Source organism: Leguminivora glycinivorella, chromosome 21 (assembly GCF_023078275.1).
Source record: "Leguminivora glycinivorella isolate SPB_JAAS2020 chromosome 21, LegGlyc_1.1, whole genome shotgun sequence".
Classification (NCBI taxonomy): domain Eukaryota; kingdom Metazoa; phylum Arthropoda; class Insecta; order Lepidoptera; family Tortricidae; genus Leguminivora; species Leguminivora glycinivorella.
Window position 1 is genome coordinate 8,980,088 of NC_062991.1, and position 17,141 is coordinate 8,997,228.

General features: G+C 40.2%; 1 protein-coding gene across 2 annotated transcripts in view; it reads right to left on the reverse strand.

Annotated features, from left to right (window-relative positions):
* Positions 1–17,141, reverse strand: part of LOC125237445 — a 44,594-nt gene that overhangs the window by 13,929 nt on the left and 13,524 nt on the right. For both annotated transcript variants that reach the window (XM_048144518.1, XM_048144519.1), the window contains exons 3-7: positions 14,670–14,744; positions 10,786–10,899; positions 6,815–6,964; positions 5,568–5,654; positions 4,139–4,328 (exon numbers count right to left, since the gene is read on the reverse strand). In XM_048144518.1, coding sequence (XP_048000475.1) covers positions 4,139–4,328; positions 5,568–5,654; positions 6,815–6,964; positions 10,786–10,899; positions 14,670–14,744 — 616 coding nt within the window. The remainder of the gene's footprint in view (positions 1–4,138; positions 4,329–5,567; positions 5,655–6,814; positions 6,965–10,785; positions 10,900–14,669; positions 14,745–17,141) is intronic.

Sequence of the window (17,141 nt, forward strand, 5' to 3'; positions counted from 1 at the left end):
AGTTATGTAACTGAAGTGGGTAGTTGGTAGCCCTAAGCTTTACATTGCTCCTATGTGACTAAACGCTTTAAAAATATAAATAATGGCGCAATTTGCGCTCGAAAGTGCAATCCGCGAACTTCAGCAGTCAGTTACAACAATGACCACTCGTATTTCATCGCTCGAGACCAAGATCGCCGAGCAATCTACGATAATTCTGAATCAATCAGATACAATAAAAAATTTCAAAACGAAATTTGAGGGTGCTGCGCAGGAATCAACAAGCCGTAAGTCCATCAGCAATATCCCCCAAGCAGCGCTGCAGCGGCCGGTGCGTCTAGCGAAACTAAAAGCCGTCGCAAACATTAAAGCGCCTCCATCGAAGAAAACGAGCGCTAAAGCCGCTGGCAAGCCCGTACTGAGAGCGTCAGATGTTGGCGGAGCAGTCCCGACAACGCCCGAGGTGAGCCGAGCGCAGCCGACCACGTCTACCACCTCCAACGAGCCTACGGTAAGCGATCGGGCCACAACACCAGCGATAGTTACGTCCGCTCCCGCGCCCGCCGCCGCACCTGCTCTTTTGAGCGAACAGAATGAATTGGATACCAACTCACCACACAGCGACGAAAAATGGCATACGGTTAGCCGAAAACGCCGCCGAGTTTTCACTGGCGCAGGAATTATGGATGACGACATCTCCACCATCGAACGCGTTAAGTATGTTCAAGCCTGGTCCTTTCGACCGGAAACAACAACGCAAAATGTACTAAAATACCTAAAACAACGCATCCCATGTGAAGGTATCAATGTAGAAAAGCGAAATATTAAAACTAATTTCCATGCCGCCTTCGTCGTCAGTTATCCGGAAAGTATTACTGAACAAATCTACACGCCAACGTCATGGCCACCGGGTGTGAAGATATCGGAGTGGTTTCGGAGGGGGACTGGCGGACCGCGGCCCGCCGCCACTCTCACCGACCGCCGGCGCGAGCGCACGTCTAGCTCGACCTCCGCCCGCTCCCGCTCGCCACTGTGATAAGAATGCATCTACACCACGTAACGACGACTTCACAATAATTAAAGTATGCCATCAAAACATCGCAGCCTTAGAAAATAAAACGCTACGACTGGAAGTGCTATTAGAAAACGAAATGAAGTGTGACATTCTTGCAATCTCTGAGCATTGGTTATCAACGGATAAATTAAGATGTATGAATATTGACGGTTACAAACTCGCATCCAGTTATTGTAGGAATGTCACTGCGCACGGCGGATCTTGTATATTTACGCGTGATAATATTAAATGTCTTGAGAACAGTGACTTAGTTCAGTTATCGATGGAGAGGTATTGTGAAATATCGGCAATAGATTTACTTGATTTTGACGTAACGATAATTTGCATATACCGAACAAATTTAATTAGCAATAATGAGTTTTTGGTACATCTAGAACGGTTGCTCAACAAGATAACTGAGGCCCAGCTCAATTGTGTAATTGTAGGTGATATGAATATTAACTGCTTAGGCGAACCGAACGCGGACATAAACAGATGGTCCGATTTACTAACTACCCATGGTATGATGAATAAAGTCGACTTTCCCACTCGCGTGACGGCTACTACGTCGACCTGCCTTGACCACCTGTATTCGAACCTAGCTATAGATTTCGTTAGCGTTGATCCCGTCATTACCAATTTGAGTGATCATCTCGCTGTTATGGGAGTACTGCGACTGCGAGATAATCGCTCAAATAAAGTCACCCACTTGTATACGCGAAATTTCACAGTGCAAAACCAACAACACTTTTCTGCCGCTATTGAGAGCGTTGATTGGAGTCTAATATTTACAAAATATAGCGACGCCAGTAGCCTTGCAACTTCACTTATAAATATAATTTCTAATAAGTTCGACATATGTTTCCCGCTGAGAAAAAAGTAGTTAGAGATAAAAATAGCCCAACCTGGATAAATAATGATATTAAATTATTTAAATCCTTTCTATTTGAGATGATAGAATTAGGAAAACGGCACTCGAGTAATGACAGTATTTGTAAATTTATAACTGACATCAAAATTAAATTTGACATGTTAATAAGGAAGGAAAAATCCAATTACTACAGTAACTTAATAAAAACTGGCAACAATACACCAAAAATACTGTGGAATGTCGTGAACAGGGAGAGAGGCAAAAATAACTGCCCTCGACTGGACGTGACAGAGGTGATTGTAAACACCGATGGGTCACTGTTTGCTAGTAAAAAGGATGCTGTGAACGCACTGAACTGTAGATTCCACAGCGCTGCGGCGGCGTGCGGCGCGCCGCGCGCCGACGGCCCCTGCGCCCTGCGCCAGCTACGCGCCGCGCTGCCGCCTACGGATCAATCTCTTAGGCTACTGCCATTCAGCGCGGATGAGGTCTATCGCTTGATAACATCACTCATCCCTCCTAAAGCCTCAATGGACATTTACGGGATAAACATGAAGTTACTGAGGGCTGCACCGATCCCTTTAGCCTATGCCATGGCCGAGTTATTCAATCGCTGTATAAAAGAGGGCATCTACCCTAAACCACTAAAAATCAGCAAAATAGCGCCAATATTTAAAGGCAAGGGTAAAAATGCGGATATGGATGCATACAGACCCGTCTCAATTATCCCTGCGCTGTCAAAGGTATTTGAGAACGGTCTAAGTCGTCGCCTGATGAATTTCCTGGAGTCGACGAGTGTCCTATCTGACAGACAACACGCTTATCGTACGGGCCACTCCACAACCTCATTGACCCGTGATGTAGTCAGACGCATAGTTGGCGCCAGGGAAAGAAAACACGAGGTTGCTGTATTATGCTGCGACCTGTCCCGGGCTTTTGACGTCGCAGACCACGCAGTCCTCACCAGCAAGCTAAGGCACAATGGGATCGATGGCCCCACACTCTCCTTGTTTAAGAGCCTTCTCCAATTTAGATCTCAAATTGTTGTCGGAGATAGTGGAAAGGCTAGATCAGACCCACTTGAAACCACTATGGGTGTAGCTCAAGGTTCATCGGTCTCAAACATATTATTCTCATTGTTGCTAAACGACCTGCCGCATGCAATAGAGGCTGCTGAAATCCTCATGTACGCGGATGATGTTGCTGCAATTGTCACGGCGCAATCGGTGGACACCATCGAAGAGAAACTGAATGAGGCCGCGGGCCAGCTTGCACAGTGGTTCAATGCCAATGGTCTGGCGCTAAACCTCAAAAAACGCACTACCTGGTTTTCAATCTGTCTGGTCGCAGCACGAGGCCACTTGCTGTATCTGTGAACGGAACTGCTTTAGACCAGTTAAGTAGTACCGGTTTCTTAGGCTTTGAAATCGACACCTGTCTAAAGTGGGACCATCATATTAACAGACTCAGCGGACGAATCGGCAGCGCGTGTTTTGCGTTAGGACAGGTGACCAGGTTAGTGTCGGATGAGGCTGCGCGCTCGTGTTATTTTGCCACTGTGCACTCCCTGATCCAGTACGGTGCGGAGCTCTGGGGACGCTGTGCCGGGTGGGAAAGGGTGTTTCGTCTCCAGAAGCGTGCGGTCCGGATATTAGCCCGGGTACCGCAAAACACTCCTGCACGATCATACTTCAGAAAACTGGGAATACTAACTTTACCTGCAATGGTAATCTTGCAAGTGGCTATGTATGTGAGGACAAATCTCGCATCCTACAAAACGCGAAGCATGGTACATACTTATAACACACGATACGCCCACAAGCTAGTCGGCGTGGACCGCAGAATGGCTAAGTCGGCCAAGCTCACTCATATCATGGGGCCCACCGTCTACAACAACCTGCCCGACAGCGTCACCGGCGCCCAGAGCTTGGACGGCTTTAAATCTCGCCTCAAACGTTGGCTTGTTGAGCACTCCTTCTACGATTATGAAGAGTTCCTAAATATACACAAAAATAATGTATAATTGATCTCATTATTTATTTTGCTGCTACGACACATTTAATGTTTAATTTAATGTGTTTTTTTTTTTTGTCTCTTTTATAACGTGTAAATAACCTTTATGAATAAATGACTTATGACTTATGACTTATGACTTATGAATCTACTATGACACTAAATGTGACTGTGTTTAGTAAAACGTCCCACTTTGTCGGTTACGTGTGTACGGTTCGCACCTAGCTCGTGCAGGTACATGCAGTCTGGCTTGGGACAGGGCTGGTTCTTCATGAAGTTGGCGCAGTACTTGGTGGTGCCGAGCGAGCCCTTGAGCACGCGGCCGTCGAGGGCGACGTTGTTGACGCCCTGGATGGCGCGCAGGGCATCCGCAGACGACACGTACGTCACGTACGCAGACGCGGACGGACCCTGAACACAAAATAATTAAGAGATTAGTATGAAAAAAAAAAGTAAAAAAGTGCCAATATCTCGCAAACCATGACATTTTCATTAAGATCAAATTCGCATAAAGTGATGGCTAATGATATTGTCTTATCACCCCTTTTCGTTTTGCCGTGGATTTTAGGGACATTCTGTATACTTCAAAGTTCTTTTCATGCGAACGCTTAATGTCAAGCCACGCTGTGTCCGACCCGACCAATACAGGTTCGATCGCCACATCTATTATTATGTCAAATGTTTATAATTTATAACTACTTTATGCTGTATGTTTCGTTGTTTTTGTATTTCGTTCTTTATGCTTCGTGTTTCTTTATTTTTGTCTGTTGCCTTCCGTGATTTTTCTCACTTAATGGTCTCACCGGAAGACCAGCGCTGGAAGTCGCCAGCAATATGCTGAGGTGAGGCCATTTCGTGGCACTTTATTCTTCTATGTCATTCATAAATATTGTTTATTGTCTATTCTATTATATTCTTTTCGCACTATTTTTAAGTGTAATAGGGACGGCCTGACGTTTTAATCGTTTATCGCGCGACCATGCTTGCCTGTCAGAATTAATTCTGTTCAGTTCAGTTTTTAAAATTAAATGGCTTCAGTCCATTGGGACTATTTCGCCAGTGTCAAGGTGATATGAGCTAATATTAGTAATTTTTGTACGGTAAGTACGACATTGTACGGTGACTTAGCACTTGTAAATTGATAGCTAGATTTTACAAGAGCACGTGGACTACCGGCCGTTTACGACAAAAAAGAGGCTAAACGCGTTTCGAGAACAATTCTTCATCAGCTTCTCACTACACCATTAGTTTACTGCATAATACGCTATCAATATTACACTTTAAACAACATTAATGAGTAAAAGAAAAATAAATTATTCACGACACGAAACCGCTATGATGGCGTCCCAACCGGAAGTCCTTATAGAAATCAATTAATTCTGTTATGTCGTTTGTATTTGGGTGACAGCAGGCCTTATTCTACCCACCAACCGAGCGGCAACTGACGCACATGGGGGTTATATAAACCAACTGTTACGAGAACCAAAATAAATAAAACAAAATGAGGAGTGTCTTTGCAAAAGGACTTATTTCTATAAGTCAACAAGGTTTATTTCTCTAGGAAGACATAGATAAAAATAACCTCTGTTATAGAAACAAGTCCTTTTGAAAAGATACTCCTCAAATGATAGTTGTTATTGGGTTGCTTACCTGTGAACCTGCATACGTTGTACTTTGGTTTATAACTACTTTGTGAATTTTGCCATATTTGCCAAAGTACTCCTGTCTTTTTAGGATCTGAAATCAAACAAAACACAGAATTAAAACTTTTAGTTGATTTGTAGCACCTGTTCTCTTTATTTCTCAAACCTACTACATATAAAAGACTACTAGGTATTAAACTGTACTATTAATCTAAGTGCGTTTTCACATTATTCGATCCGATATCGGATGTCGGACCGATATCCCATACATTACAGGCGCCATCTTGAATTTTTTCTATTTATTATTTAAGCGTATGGCGTATATTTGCAGACAATTAATATTATAAGTTGACATCCAGATTACGCAACCAACCGTCAGGTGTCAAATTGGTATAGAGATCCACCGGGCTATTATCCACCATTTTTTCTATTGAAGTCCTTCCGATACCCGATATCGGATCGGATAATGTGAAAACGAACTAAAACGAAAATAATCCATTTTTTAAAGACACACACACGGGTCGAGCGCGATAAAATAACATTATTACCTTTTATCCAACGTTTCGGCCAGGTGGCACTAGGTGTGTGTCCTTAAAAAATGTGTACCAACAAAACGCGAGAACTTAAAGTGTTATATTAAAAATTATCAAATGAAAATTATAATTATTTTTGGCAAGAAATCAAACATATTGAGAGTAGGTTTTTCGGTATTCCTCTTGTTTACTTTCCAATCCGAATGAAATAGGCCAGGGTTCTAAAGTACGACACCCATCCTACGATCCTGCCGGTTCGGGATCGACACATTAAGTAAGACACTCTCCACATAACACGATGAACACGAGGTTTATGCACGACGCGCACGTTCGCGAGCGCTCGCCGCGACTCCAGGGTCTTGTTCCGCCGCTTTTGTATACTAACAGACCGCAACATAAGAGGGTCTCCACATACCTCGGGATCCGCGAGCCGCACGGGCAGACCCACGACGAACACGAGGTTGTTCTGCACGACGCGCACGTTCGCGAGCGCTTGCCGCGACTCCAGGGTCTTGTTCCGCCGCTTTTGTATACTAACAGACCGCAACATAAGAGGGTCTCCACATACCTCGGGATCCGCGAGCCGCACGGGCAGACCCACGACGAACACGAGGTTGTTCTGCACGACGCGCACGTTCGCGAGCGCTTGCCGCGACTCCAGGGTCTTGTTCCGCCGCTTTTGTATACTAACAGACCGCAACATAAGAGGGTCTCCACATACCTCGGGATCCGCGAGCCGCACGGGCAGCCCCACGACGAACACGAGGTTGTTCTGCACGACGCGCACGTTCGCGAGCGCTCGCCGCGACTCCAGGGTCTTGTTCCGCCGCTTTTGCTCGCGCGCCTTCTTTTCCGTCTTTATTGCTGCTACCTAAGAGTATAAAGGCAATAACTTAGTTTTCATCACACTCGCACACTAAATATGATTTCGTGACTCAGGCGGAGCATGAGTTATAGAATTTTTCTACTTTCTTCGTTCTCCCAAGGAAGTTATGAAATTTCTAGTACCATATTATTATTATTTTTATCTTTTTACATATTTTTAGGGTTCCGTAGTCAACTAGGAACCCTTATAGTTTCGCCATGTCTGTCTGTCCGTCCGTCCGTCCGTCCGTCCGTCCGCGGATAATCTCAGTAACCTTAAGCACTAGAAAGCTGAAATTTGGTACCAATATGTATAGCAATCACGCCAACAAAGTGCAAAAATAAAAAATGGAAAAAAATGTTTTGTTAGGGTACCCCCCCTACATGTAAAGTGGGGGCTGATATTTTTTTTCATTCCAACCCCAACGTGTGATATATTGTTGGATAGGTATTTAAAAATGAATAAGACACTGATTTAAACTTTCACGATTATTACACATCATTATTTTTAAAATCGGGACTTAATCGCGTATAGCTACATATTAAACTGACCTCCAACGTTTCAAGGACGGCGTTGTCCCCGTCACAACAACACAACAACACCTCCAGACATTACCAACATTACCTCCAGATTGATGGGGTTGCCATGGGTAGTCCTGTGGCACCGGTTCTGGCAAACATCTGGATGGAGCATATCGAGGCCAGTGTAGATCTGCAGCCTTGGGCAGTGAAGTTGTGGAAGCGATATGTGGATGATGTTTTCTGTATTATGAAGGGTGGTAAGCAGGAGGTGGAGCAACTTCTCCAATATCTTAATTCTATTCATCCAAGGACTAAGTTTACGTACGAATTAGAATCACAGCGCAGTTTGCCATTCTTAGACGTGAAAGTGATTGGTCGAATGGACGGAACCCTAACTCACACTGTTTACAGAAAGCCTACGCACACTGACAGTTATTTGAATGCCCTTTCTCACCACCACCCGCGCCACCTGCAGTCAGTTGTCTCATCGCTGGTGAATAGAGCGTATGATCTGTGTGACCCTGAATATTTGAAGGATGAGTTGTCACATATTCAGGAGGTGCTTAGAAGGAACGGGTACAAGAATAAAAAGTGGCAACCTAGACGGAAGGCAAGGGGGAAACGTCCTGAGGTGTCCAGACAACCGGCATTTCTGCCGTATGTTAAAGGTGTGACGGATAAGGTTGGTACAGTACTTGGAAAGTACTCTATAAAGACGGTGTACACGCCATTATCCAAAGTTGCAGGAAGCCTAAGATCACCTAAGGACGTTATACCGTTTCAATCACCTGGCGTTTATAAAATTGATTGCAGTTGTGGTAGCTCCTACATTGGAGAAACTAAGCGCACCATAGAAGAAAGGGTAAAGGAGCACATCGCGGCTGTGAAAAATCGTCAGGTCAACAAGTCTGCCGTGGCTGAACATTTGTTAGAGTCAGGGCCAAACCACTGGATCGAACTACATGACCCTAAAGTCCTTTCCACGGAACGCCATTTCTACAGTAGAAAAGTGCGTGAAGCCATTGAAATCAAAAAACATCGCAATTTCAATCGGGACGAAGGTTTTAGGATCTCATCCACATGGAATCCTGTCATTAATAAGTGTAAGCCGAAAATAATATCGACAGTCGTTAAATCAAATATCGTCAGTGTTGTATGTCGACAGAGTAACATCCCTAGTGCGCAAACAGTTCAAGTTGATAATCAAAACCAAGTGCGGGTAGTTCGAAAAACTCGCGCGGCTGTCAGAAGGTGTTGATGTCATTTCAAGCCAGTCTTCTCCGAGACCACGGGGACAACGCCGTCCTTGAAACGTTGGAGGTCAGTTTAATATGTAGTTATACGCGATTAAGTCCCGATTTTAAAAATAATAAAATGAATAAGAGTTTACTAAGATCGTTTTTTGATAATATTGATATTTTCGGAAATAATCGCTCCTAAAGGAAAAAAAGTGCGTCCCCCCCCCCTAACTTTTGAACCATATGTTTAAAAAATATGAAAAAAATCATAAAAGTAGAACTTTATAAAGACTTTCTAGGAAAATTATTTTGAACTTGATAGGTTCAGTAGTTTTTGATAAAAATACGAAAAACTACGGAACCCTACACTGAGCGTGGCCCGACACGCTCTTGGCCGGTTTTTATATTGCAAGTGTGATGAAAAACATTGTATGTAACTCGGGGAGTATGAATATTACAAACTCGAGTCTTTAAATCGCTCCGGCAAGCCGTCGCGATTTAACTCACTCTCGTTAGTTATATTCAAGTTCCTCCCCTTGTTGCACAATGTACTATTACAGATGTACGAAAAGATTTGCCTTCGTATTGTTAGGGACTATGCACACTCAGGCTTAGAACGCGTCTTACGTCCTTCCTATACAAAATGTACCTACTGAGGAGACGTTTTTTAAAATACACTTGGGCGGCGCGGCGCTGACGTCCGTTCCGCGTCTTACGACGTGCGTCGCCTGAGTGTGGGTCGCAGCTTACGGAAACGTACGAACGTGTCATGAACTCATGACATGCTATTTCAGTCATGCAATAGCATGCTATTTTAGTCAGTCTCAGTGCAAGATGTACTGAGGTGAATAAACTTTTTCTTGACTGTTATTGCCATGGTTACGGTCCCCTGAGTCACGCAGGTTTTATGCAAAAGTATGCTAAGTAGCATACTTTTGCATAAAACCTGCGTGACCTGCGAGTTCTTGTTACTTCACCGTCGATAAGTATCGACGGTGAAGTAACAAGAACTCCTAAGTACAGTCGACTACAGAGATATGTATCCACTTTTTCACCTTATTGCATTGTAATAAGGTGGAAAAGTTATACATATCTTTGTAATCGACCTGTACTTAGGAGTTCTTGTTACTTCACCGTCGTTATACTGTGCAAATTTATTTTGTATAATTTACTAATTTTTCAATTAATTTTTACATAAGAATTACGTTACTCATAAAAAAACAGGCCAAGAGCGTGTCGGGCCACGCTCAGTGTAGGGTTCCGTAGTTTTCCGTATTTTTCTCAAAAAATACTAAAGCTATCAAGTTGAAAACAATTTTCCTAGAAAGTCTTTATAAAGTTCTACTTTTGTGATTTTTTTCATATTTTTTAAACATATGGTTCAAAAGTTAGAGGGGGGGGACACACTTTTTTTTCCTTTATGAGCTATTATTTCCGAAAATATTAATATTATCAAAAAACGATTGTAGTAAACCCTTATTCATTTTTAAATACCTATCCAACAATATATCACACGTTGGGGTTGGAATGAAAAAAAAAATCAGTTCCACTTTATATGTAGGGGGGGTACCGTAACAAAACATTTTTTCCACTTTTTATTTTACCACTTTGTCGGCGTGATTGATATACATATTGGTACCAAATTTCAGCTTTCTAGTGCTAACGGTTACTGAGATTATCCGCGGACGGACGGACGGACAGACAGACATGGCGAAACTATAAGGGTTCCTAGTTGACTACGGAACCCTAAAAACTGGCACTTAAAATGAGTTTAAACATTTTTTTTTCTAAAAATCTCATTTTGGTAAGTTTTACTTCTCACTTTTTGACATCTATCAATGATAATAGTGAGACTATTCTCCATAATGGCATCAACGCCGTTAAAAAAAGCCTTTTGTAACGAGTAACAAGTTTTTTTTTTCATTGTGTAATAACTTTGAAACTAGGCGAAACCCAGAATAGTTCATATGGCATTTTAGTCTTATAATGGGATCAGGAAAAAGCTGTTAAAAATATTCTGTGTCCTCATGGGCACCTTGTGTACGTCTTTGCTTGAGGTTAACATTACCTGCTCTTGACTGAGCGGGGTGAAGTCTGCCGGGTTCTCCGGGTAGGCCTTCCGACAGGCCGGACAGAGGCCATTCTCGCCTTCCCGGATTCGATTCCAGCAAAACCGGCATATCTGTAACAATCACACTCTTTTATACACACTAATTGATACTAGATTACACCTGACAATAAAAAATGTTAAATATGTTTCTTTGGACACAAAAAATATAACATTTTATTACAAGTTATCCTTTTAGATAATTTCAATAGGAATAAATAGGGGTAGCAAAAGTGATCAAACAAAGTAGGGTTTCTCAAAGTTTATTTAATCGTATGGCATACACAAAAACAGGCAGTTATATGAATGTCAGAAAATATAAATTAAATTACGATTTGTCCCGGTTGCGGTAGAAACCGGTGGCCCCTGGTGTACTGAGGCGAAAACTTTTATTAAAAGCCTGGGGCTGCGGTTAAGAGAGCGAGGTCCACGGGCTGGCTCATACCTGGTCCAGCAAATATCGTTGGCAGTGCAGCGCGGTAATGCAGCCAGTATTTTTGGGATTAATGGGAGCGTGTAGGTATTGCTAGGGGTTTGGACAAAGCTTGTTGCGGATTTTATCATGTACATGTACTTTTGACGAAGCATGTGGTGGATTATTAGCGTACTTTTCGTGCCGATGACATCAATTTGACGTCACGCTCCATATAGGGTGATCACAAATTATTTTATTGTTAATTATTAATCATTAGTCATCAATCATTTTAAGTTATGAATTTCTTTGCATGGTAATGAATGCAAGAAGGATGGTGTGCTTTACGTTAGAGAGAGATTCTCTTTTCTACGTATTTATTGTAATGTGATGTTAACAATACTATTTAATTAAATTTATTTATAAAAACAAATCAAATAATTTTATTCACGTTTCACATTTTAAGTAGGTATTATTTATGCCACATGTAAATGGGGTACTGTATTTGAAGTAATTTGTATACGATTAAAATGATTGACGACTAAAGATTAATAATTTACAATAAAACTATTTGGGATCACCCTATATGGAGCGTGACGTCAGATTAATGTCATCGGCATGAAAAGTACGCTCCCTGATTATTAGTGATGTAGTTTGGACGAAGTTTGTTGCGGATGCTATTTTGTACCTACGCGTTTGACGAAGCCTGCGCTGTGGATTTGGATAATGGTTTCTATGTTTTGGTAATAAAGATTGTTTTTTCTTTAATTACGATTAATATTTAAACTAAATGTCAATATTCAATGCGCTCAGCCACGAAATTTCTTAAAGAGGGGTTAAAAACCCTACCTTAATAAAAAAGGAGTGAGGTGAGGTCTAACACAGCTCAGCTGTAAAAGGATGTAACCGCTCCTAAAGGAAAAAAAAGTGCGTCCGTTTACGCAAAACACTTATGCCCTTCTACTCCTGAGCTGCGCAATAATAACTTGTGTAATGTGTATCTCAATAAGTACCGTAACTAAAAATACTTTTTCAAATCACATCGGAAAGTAATAAAGCATTTTGTCTTTACCAGAAAAACCCTGTTTAAATCAGTTTCGCCTACACAACTCAAGTGTCTCGCATGACGCATCGGGGTCAGTCCTTTTATGTCCATACAAATATGACAAATATGCGAGAGCGACACGCGAACTGTTTGATAAGAAACGTTTCTTTTGTTGTAGTTTTATTGCTGCATAATACTTTTATTTACGACTTAAGCGTACCTAGAGAGTAGTTTTGGTTGTGTTAAAGACGAAATCGGGATAAGTGAGGTACTCAAAATAATCTGCAAACACCACTTAAATATTACGGGAGGTTTGTTTAGATCATAGTGAAAGGCTTAAACTATCTAGTTAATTTTTACGCAATAACAAATACCTTTGTCTACCTAACACAAATCTCATATATGGGCATTTTCGCGAGAACAATCACCAAAAATATTTTTTCTAAGGTAGGTAAATTTTATGTTTTTCCTACTCAGAATCGCGATTCGATCTAGGACAAAAAATAAGGGACCAAAAAATGGTTCATCCCAAGATTTTCTATTATTTTGCATACTTTCCTCTTTCTAACCGCTGTACAGTAATAATTTGAAATTTGAAAAATGGTAAGGAAGTGGAAAAAATAAATTTGGGACGCTTCCTTTTTTTACGTTAAATAAAGCGTATGTATTTGTCGTTTTGCGGGCAAGTGAAGCATCTGTTTCGTTAGTAACTTATTAATAATCTGTACCATAGGGTAAATACGCCCCTGGGGATTATGTACGGTACAAAGGATTGCCTTCTTTGGTAGACCACCAGAGTTCTTACTCACGCTCGTTCACACTTATTCAAGCAAAAATAAAAACCGGCCAAGAGCGTGTCGGGCCACGCTCAGTGTAGGGTTCCGTAGTTTTCCGTATTTTTCTCAAAAACTACTGAACCTATCAAGTTCAAAATAATTTTCCTAGAAAGTCTTTATAAAGTTCTACTTTTGTGATTTTTTTCATATTTTTTAAACATATGGTTCAAAAGTTAGAGGGGGGGGGGACACACACACACTTTTTTTCCTTTAGGAGCGATTATTTCCGAATGAATATTACCAAAAAACGATTTTAGTAAACCCTTATTCATTTTTAAATACCTATCCAAAAATATATCACACGTTAGGATTGCAATGAAAAAAAAAAAAACACTCCCCACTTTACGTGTTACCCTAATAAAACATTTTTTTTCACTTTTTATTTTTGCACTTTATAGGCATGATTGATATACATAGGGGCCGTCCATAAATTACGTCATTCTAAATTAGGGGGTAAATGATAGATGGGGGGGGGGGTGTGTTTCGAAATTGACGTTATTCTTATTTATTTATTTATAGTTTATTTTTGACGTACAAAAAGATTATTTCTAAAAAGAAATTTCTTCCAGCACACCTAGTAAGTGAGACTGCAAATGTGAGAGGCGGCTAAGGCGCATACAATACTAAAATAACTCATAATAAACATACATAAGTAATGCAACATAGATGTACACAAATACAGTAATAACTACAGATAAAATACTCTAACAATAATATTACATATAATACTAGCTGCCCGCCCCGGCTTCGCCCGTGGTACTTAAATGTATTATACATATAAACCTTCTTTAAGAATCAGTCTATCTATTTAAAAAAACCGCATCAAAATCCGTTGCGTAGTTTTAAAGATCTAAGCATACATAGGGACAGACAGCGAAAGCTACTTTGTTTTATACTATGTATTGATAATAAACACAATACTTAAATAATAACTACAACATTACATAATTAATAAAAGTACATAAATACTATACTTATACTTAAATACATGTCTCATACTAAGGAAAGATAATGTTCTTGTGATATTTTGCAAGTATTTAATGGTATTAATTATTGAACTCATTATTTATTTATTTATTTATTACAAGGTCAAGGCATGTCTACATTATTTTTTTAAACTATAAATAACATCGTACCTATGAAAATAGTTTGTATGCGACACTGTGTTTATTAAACGAAGATTGGCGGCGACTCGGCGAATAAAAGAAATCGGCGCTGTTTAAACAAAGTCGGCTTCCTTTGTCTTTGGCGCGCACCGCCACCGCTGCGGACCTGCGGCCTGCGCTCGCATGGTAATGACGTCAATTTTGGGAGAAGGGGGGGGGGGTCATTAAGATATGACGATAGGATGATTATAGGGGGGGGTCTAAAATCTGAAAAAATCGATGACGTAATTTATGGACGGCCCCATATTGGTACCAAATTTCAGCTTTCTAGTGCTAACGGTCACTGAGATTATCCGCGGACGGACGGACGGACGGACGGGCAGACATGGCGAAACTATAAGGGTTCCTAGTTGACTACGGAACCCTAAAAAGGAACGAGAACTTACTTGGTATCCACATGTGCACGGGTAGAAGTGGAGATCGTCCACCTCCAATGGCTCCATGCATAGTGGACATTCCACCTGTAAATAAAACATTACTTTAAATTATAATGTATCTAATGAATTTGTCAAGTAAACAATGAAAATATTTGTGTTTAGTAAAACGTCTCACTGAGCCATCCATAAAGACAAGATTTGCTTGTATCTTTACATGAATAAACTGACACAACGGCTTTATAGAAATCGACACAAAGTAGGACGTTTTACTAAACACGCTCACATTTATGGTCTCGTTTGTATATACTGTCACCTTACATTTACAAACACACAAGTAGAAGCTGGCAAAAAAGAGTGGAAATTAAAAAGTGGCAACATTGTAGTATAGTCTCTTTCAAAACAATGTGTGTAGGAAAACGGGGCGATACTTTGATGTTGCTACTTTTTAATTTTAAAGGACCATGGGCAAATTTGTATGGGCACTGTCCCCACCCACCAACAGAAATGAAACATGTCTCATTTAATAGATCTTGGCAAACTGATGATTTTTTACTATGACGAGAATCGCCCTATGTATGGGGTTTTCTTGGAAACCGTGTTTTGTTTTTGTACATATTTTTTGCTCATCTCATTGAAAGTTACAAAGAGAAGGTTGAAAAAATATTATGTTACATACTTCACAAATATATATTTAGGACAGAATGAGTTGTTACATCCGTCTATAGGCTGCGGTGACTGTTTACCATCACGCAGCCCCGCATGCTTGTTTATCAATCAACTAGTATAATAAAAAAACAAAAACTTTCAATGAAATGAGCAAAAAATATGTAAAAACAAAACACGGTTTTCCAAGAAACCCCCATACATATGGCGATCCTCGTCATAGTAAAAAATCATCAGGTTGCTAAGATCTATTAAATGAGACATGTTTCATTTCTGTTGGTGGGTGGGGACATTTCTGCCCATGGTCCTTTCTACTAATTCTACTTTTTTGCTAGACTGTAGGTATGTCGGAGCGTAAGACAGGCTAGAACCCGACCATGCTACCGCCGCAAACTTTCATCATCATCATTCTCTTGCCCTGTTCCCATTATTTGGGGTTGGCGCAGCAGATTTTTCTCCTCCATTCCTCTCTATCAGCCGTCATCTCCATACTAACACCTTTCACTCTCATATCATGGTTCACACAATCCATCCATCTTTTCTTAGGCCTTCCACTACCGCCGCAGGCTTTATGGGTTAAAAAAAGAAACCCACGGGAATGGCTTCTTTGTAAACACAGTTTTGGTACCTATTACCCACATTTTCGTAGTGTGAGTTATGCAAATATTTTAACACGTGCTTTCTTATTATGTACTAAACAAAAGTATATTATACTAATATATATAAACAACGCTATTAATACTACTGCCAACAATTACTTTATTATTAATAGGTACACTAAGTTCATAACATTGACAATCAATTGCATACTAACAATATCAGAAATGTTGTTATAGGTACTTTAAATATGATACGTAATTATAGCTGGATTTTTTGATAAGAAATTATTATCTCATACTATATGAAATGTACCTATTGACATAAACATAACTACTATGACTTTTTTTGTGCTTTATCTTAAGAAACAATTGTTATTGTTGGGAAAGAAAAATATAATTAAGGCACAAGGGGGCAATTTTCAATTAATCGTAATATTTCCCACGTTTTAAACTGTTAAGTGCCATACGTATCCACTGGTATAAGGTATAAGGCATTTTACAGCTTGCCAAAAAAGACCACAAAATAATAGGAATCCCACCGTTTACGTAAACCGTTTTGTTTGTTCCTATGATAAAAAATTCGTTACATTTTCCACCCTTTTTGGCCAAGCTGTAATTTAACCTTTAAATGCATAGTATGAGATGTATATGTATATCGTCACTACTTTGAAAAATTCTCGTATCTCACACTGCTCCTCAAAGACAAAACATAGTAAGTCTATATGCATTCCATACATACGTAATACATTTTTCTCTTCATTTACAGAAGAAGATACAAGTTTGTTTTCAAAGTAGTGACGATATGCATCATACATTTTTGACTCTGTTGACAACTTGACAGCATGTCAAAATTCAAATTGGAATGAATCTTTGTCAAGGTGCATGGTCATGCATTTAAAGGTTAATAGTACAAGACATGGAAAATATTTTGATTAGTTGAAACTGTCACCCAGTTTACATTATTGTATTTTTGTAGATTAGTATATGTTCGTATGCGATGATGATGAACAACGTGCAATAAGAACGCTTTTATGATGGAAATCATACTTTATATCAGTTTCTGTTGGAATTTGTAGCTTAACCCTTAAATGCATGACCTTGACAAAGATTTATTTAAATTTAAACTTTGACATGCTGTCAATAGAGTCACAAATGCATGATGCATATATACATCACTATGCATTTATGGGTTAATGACCCTTCTGTAAAACGGAGCCAT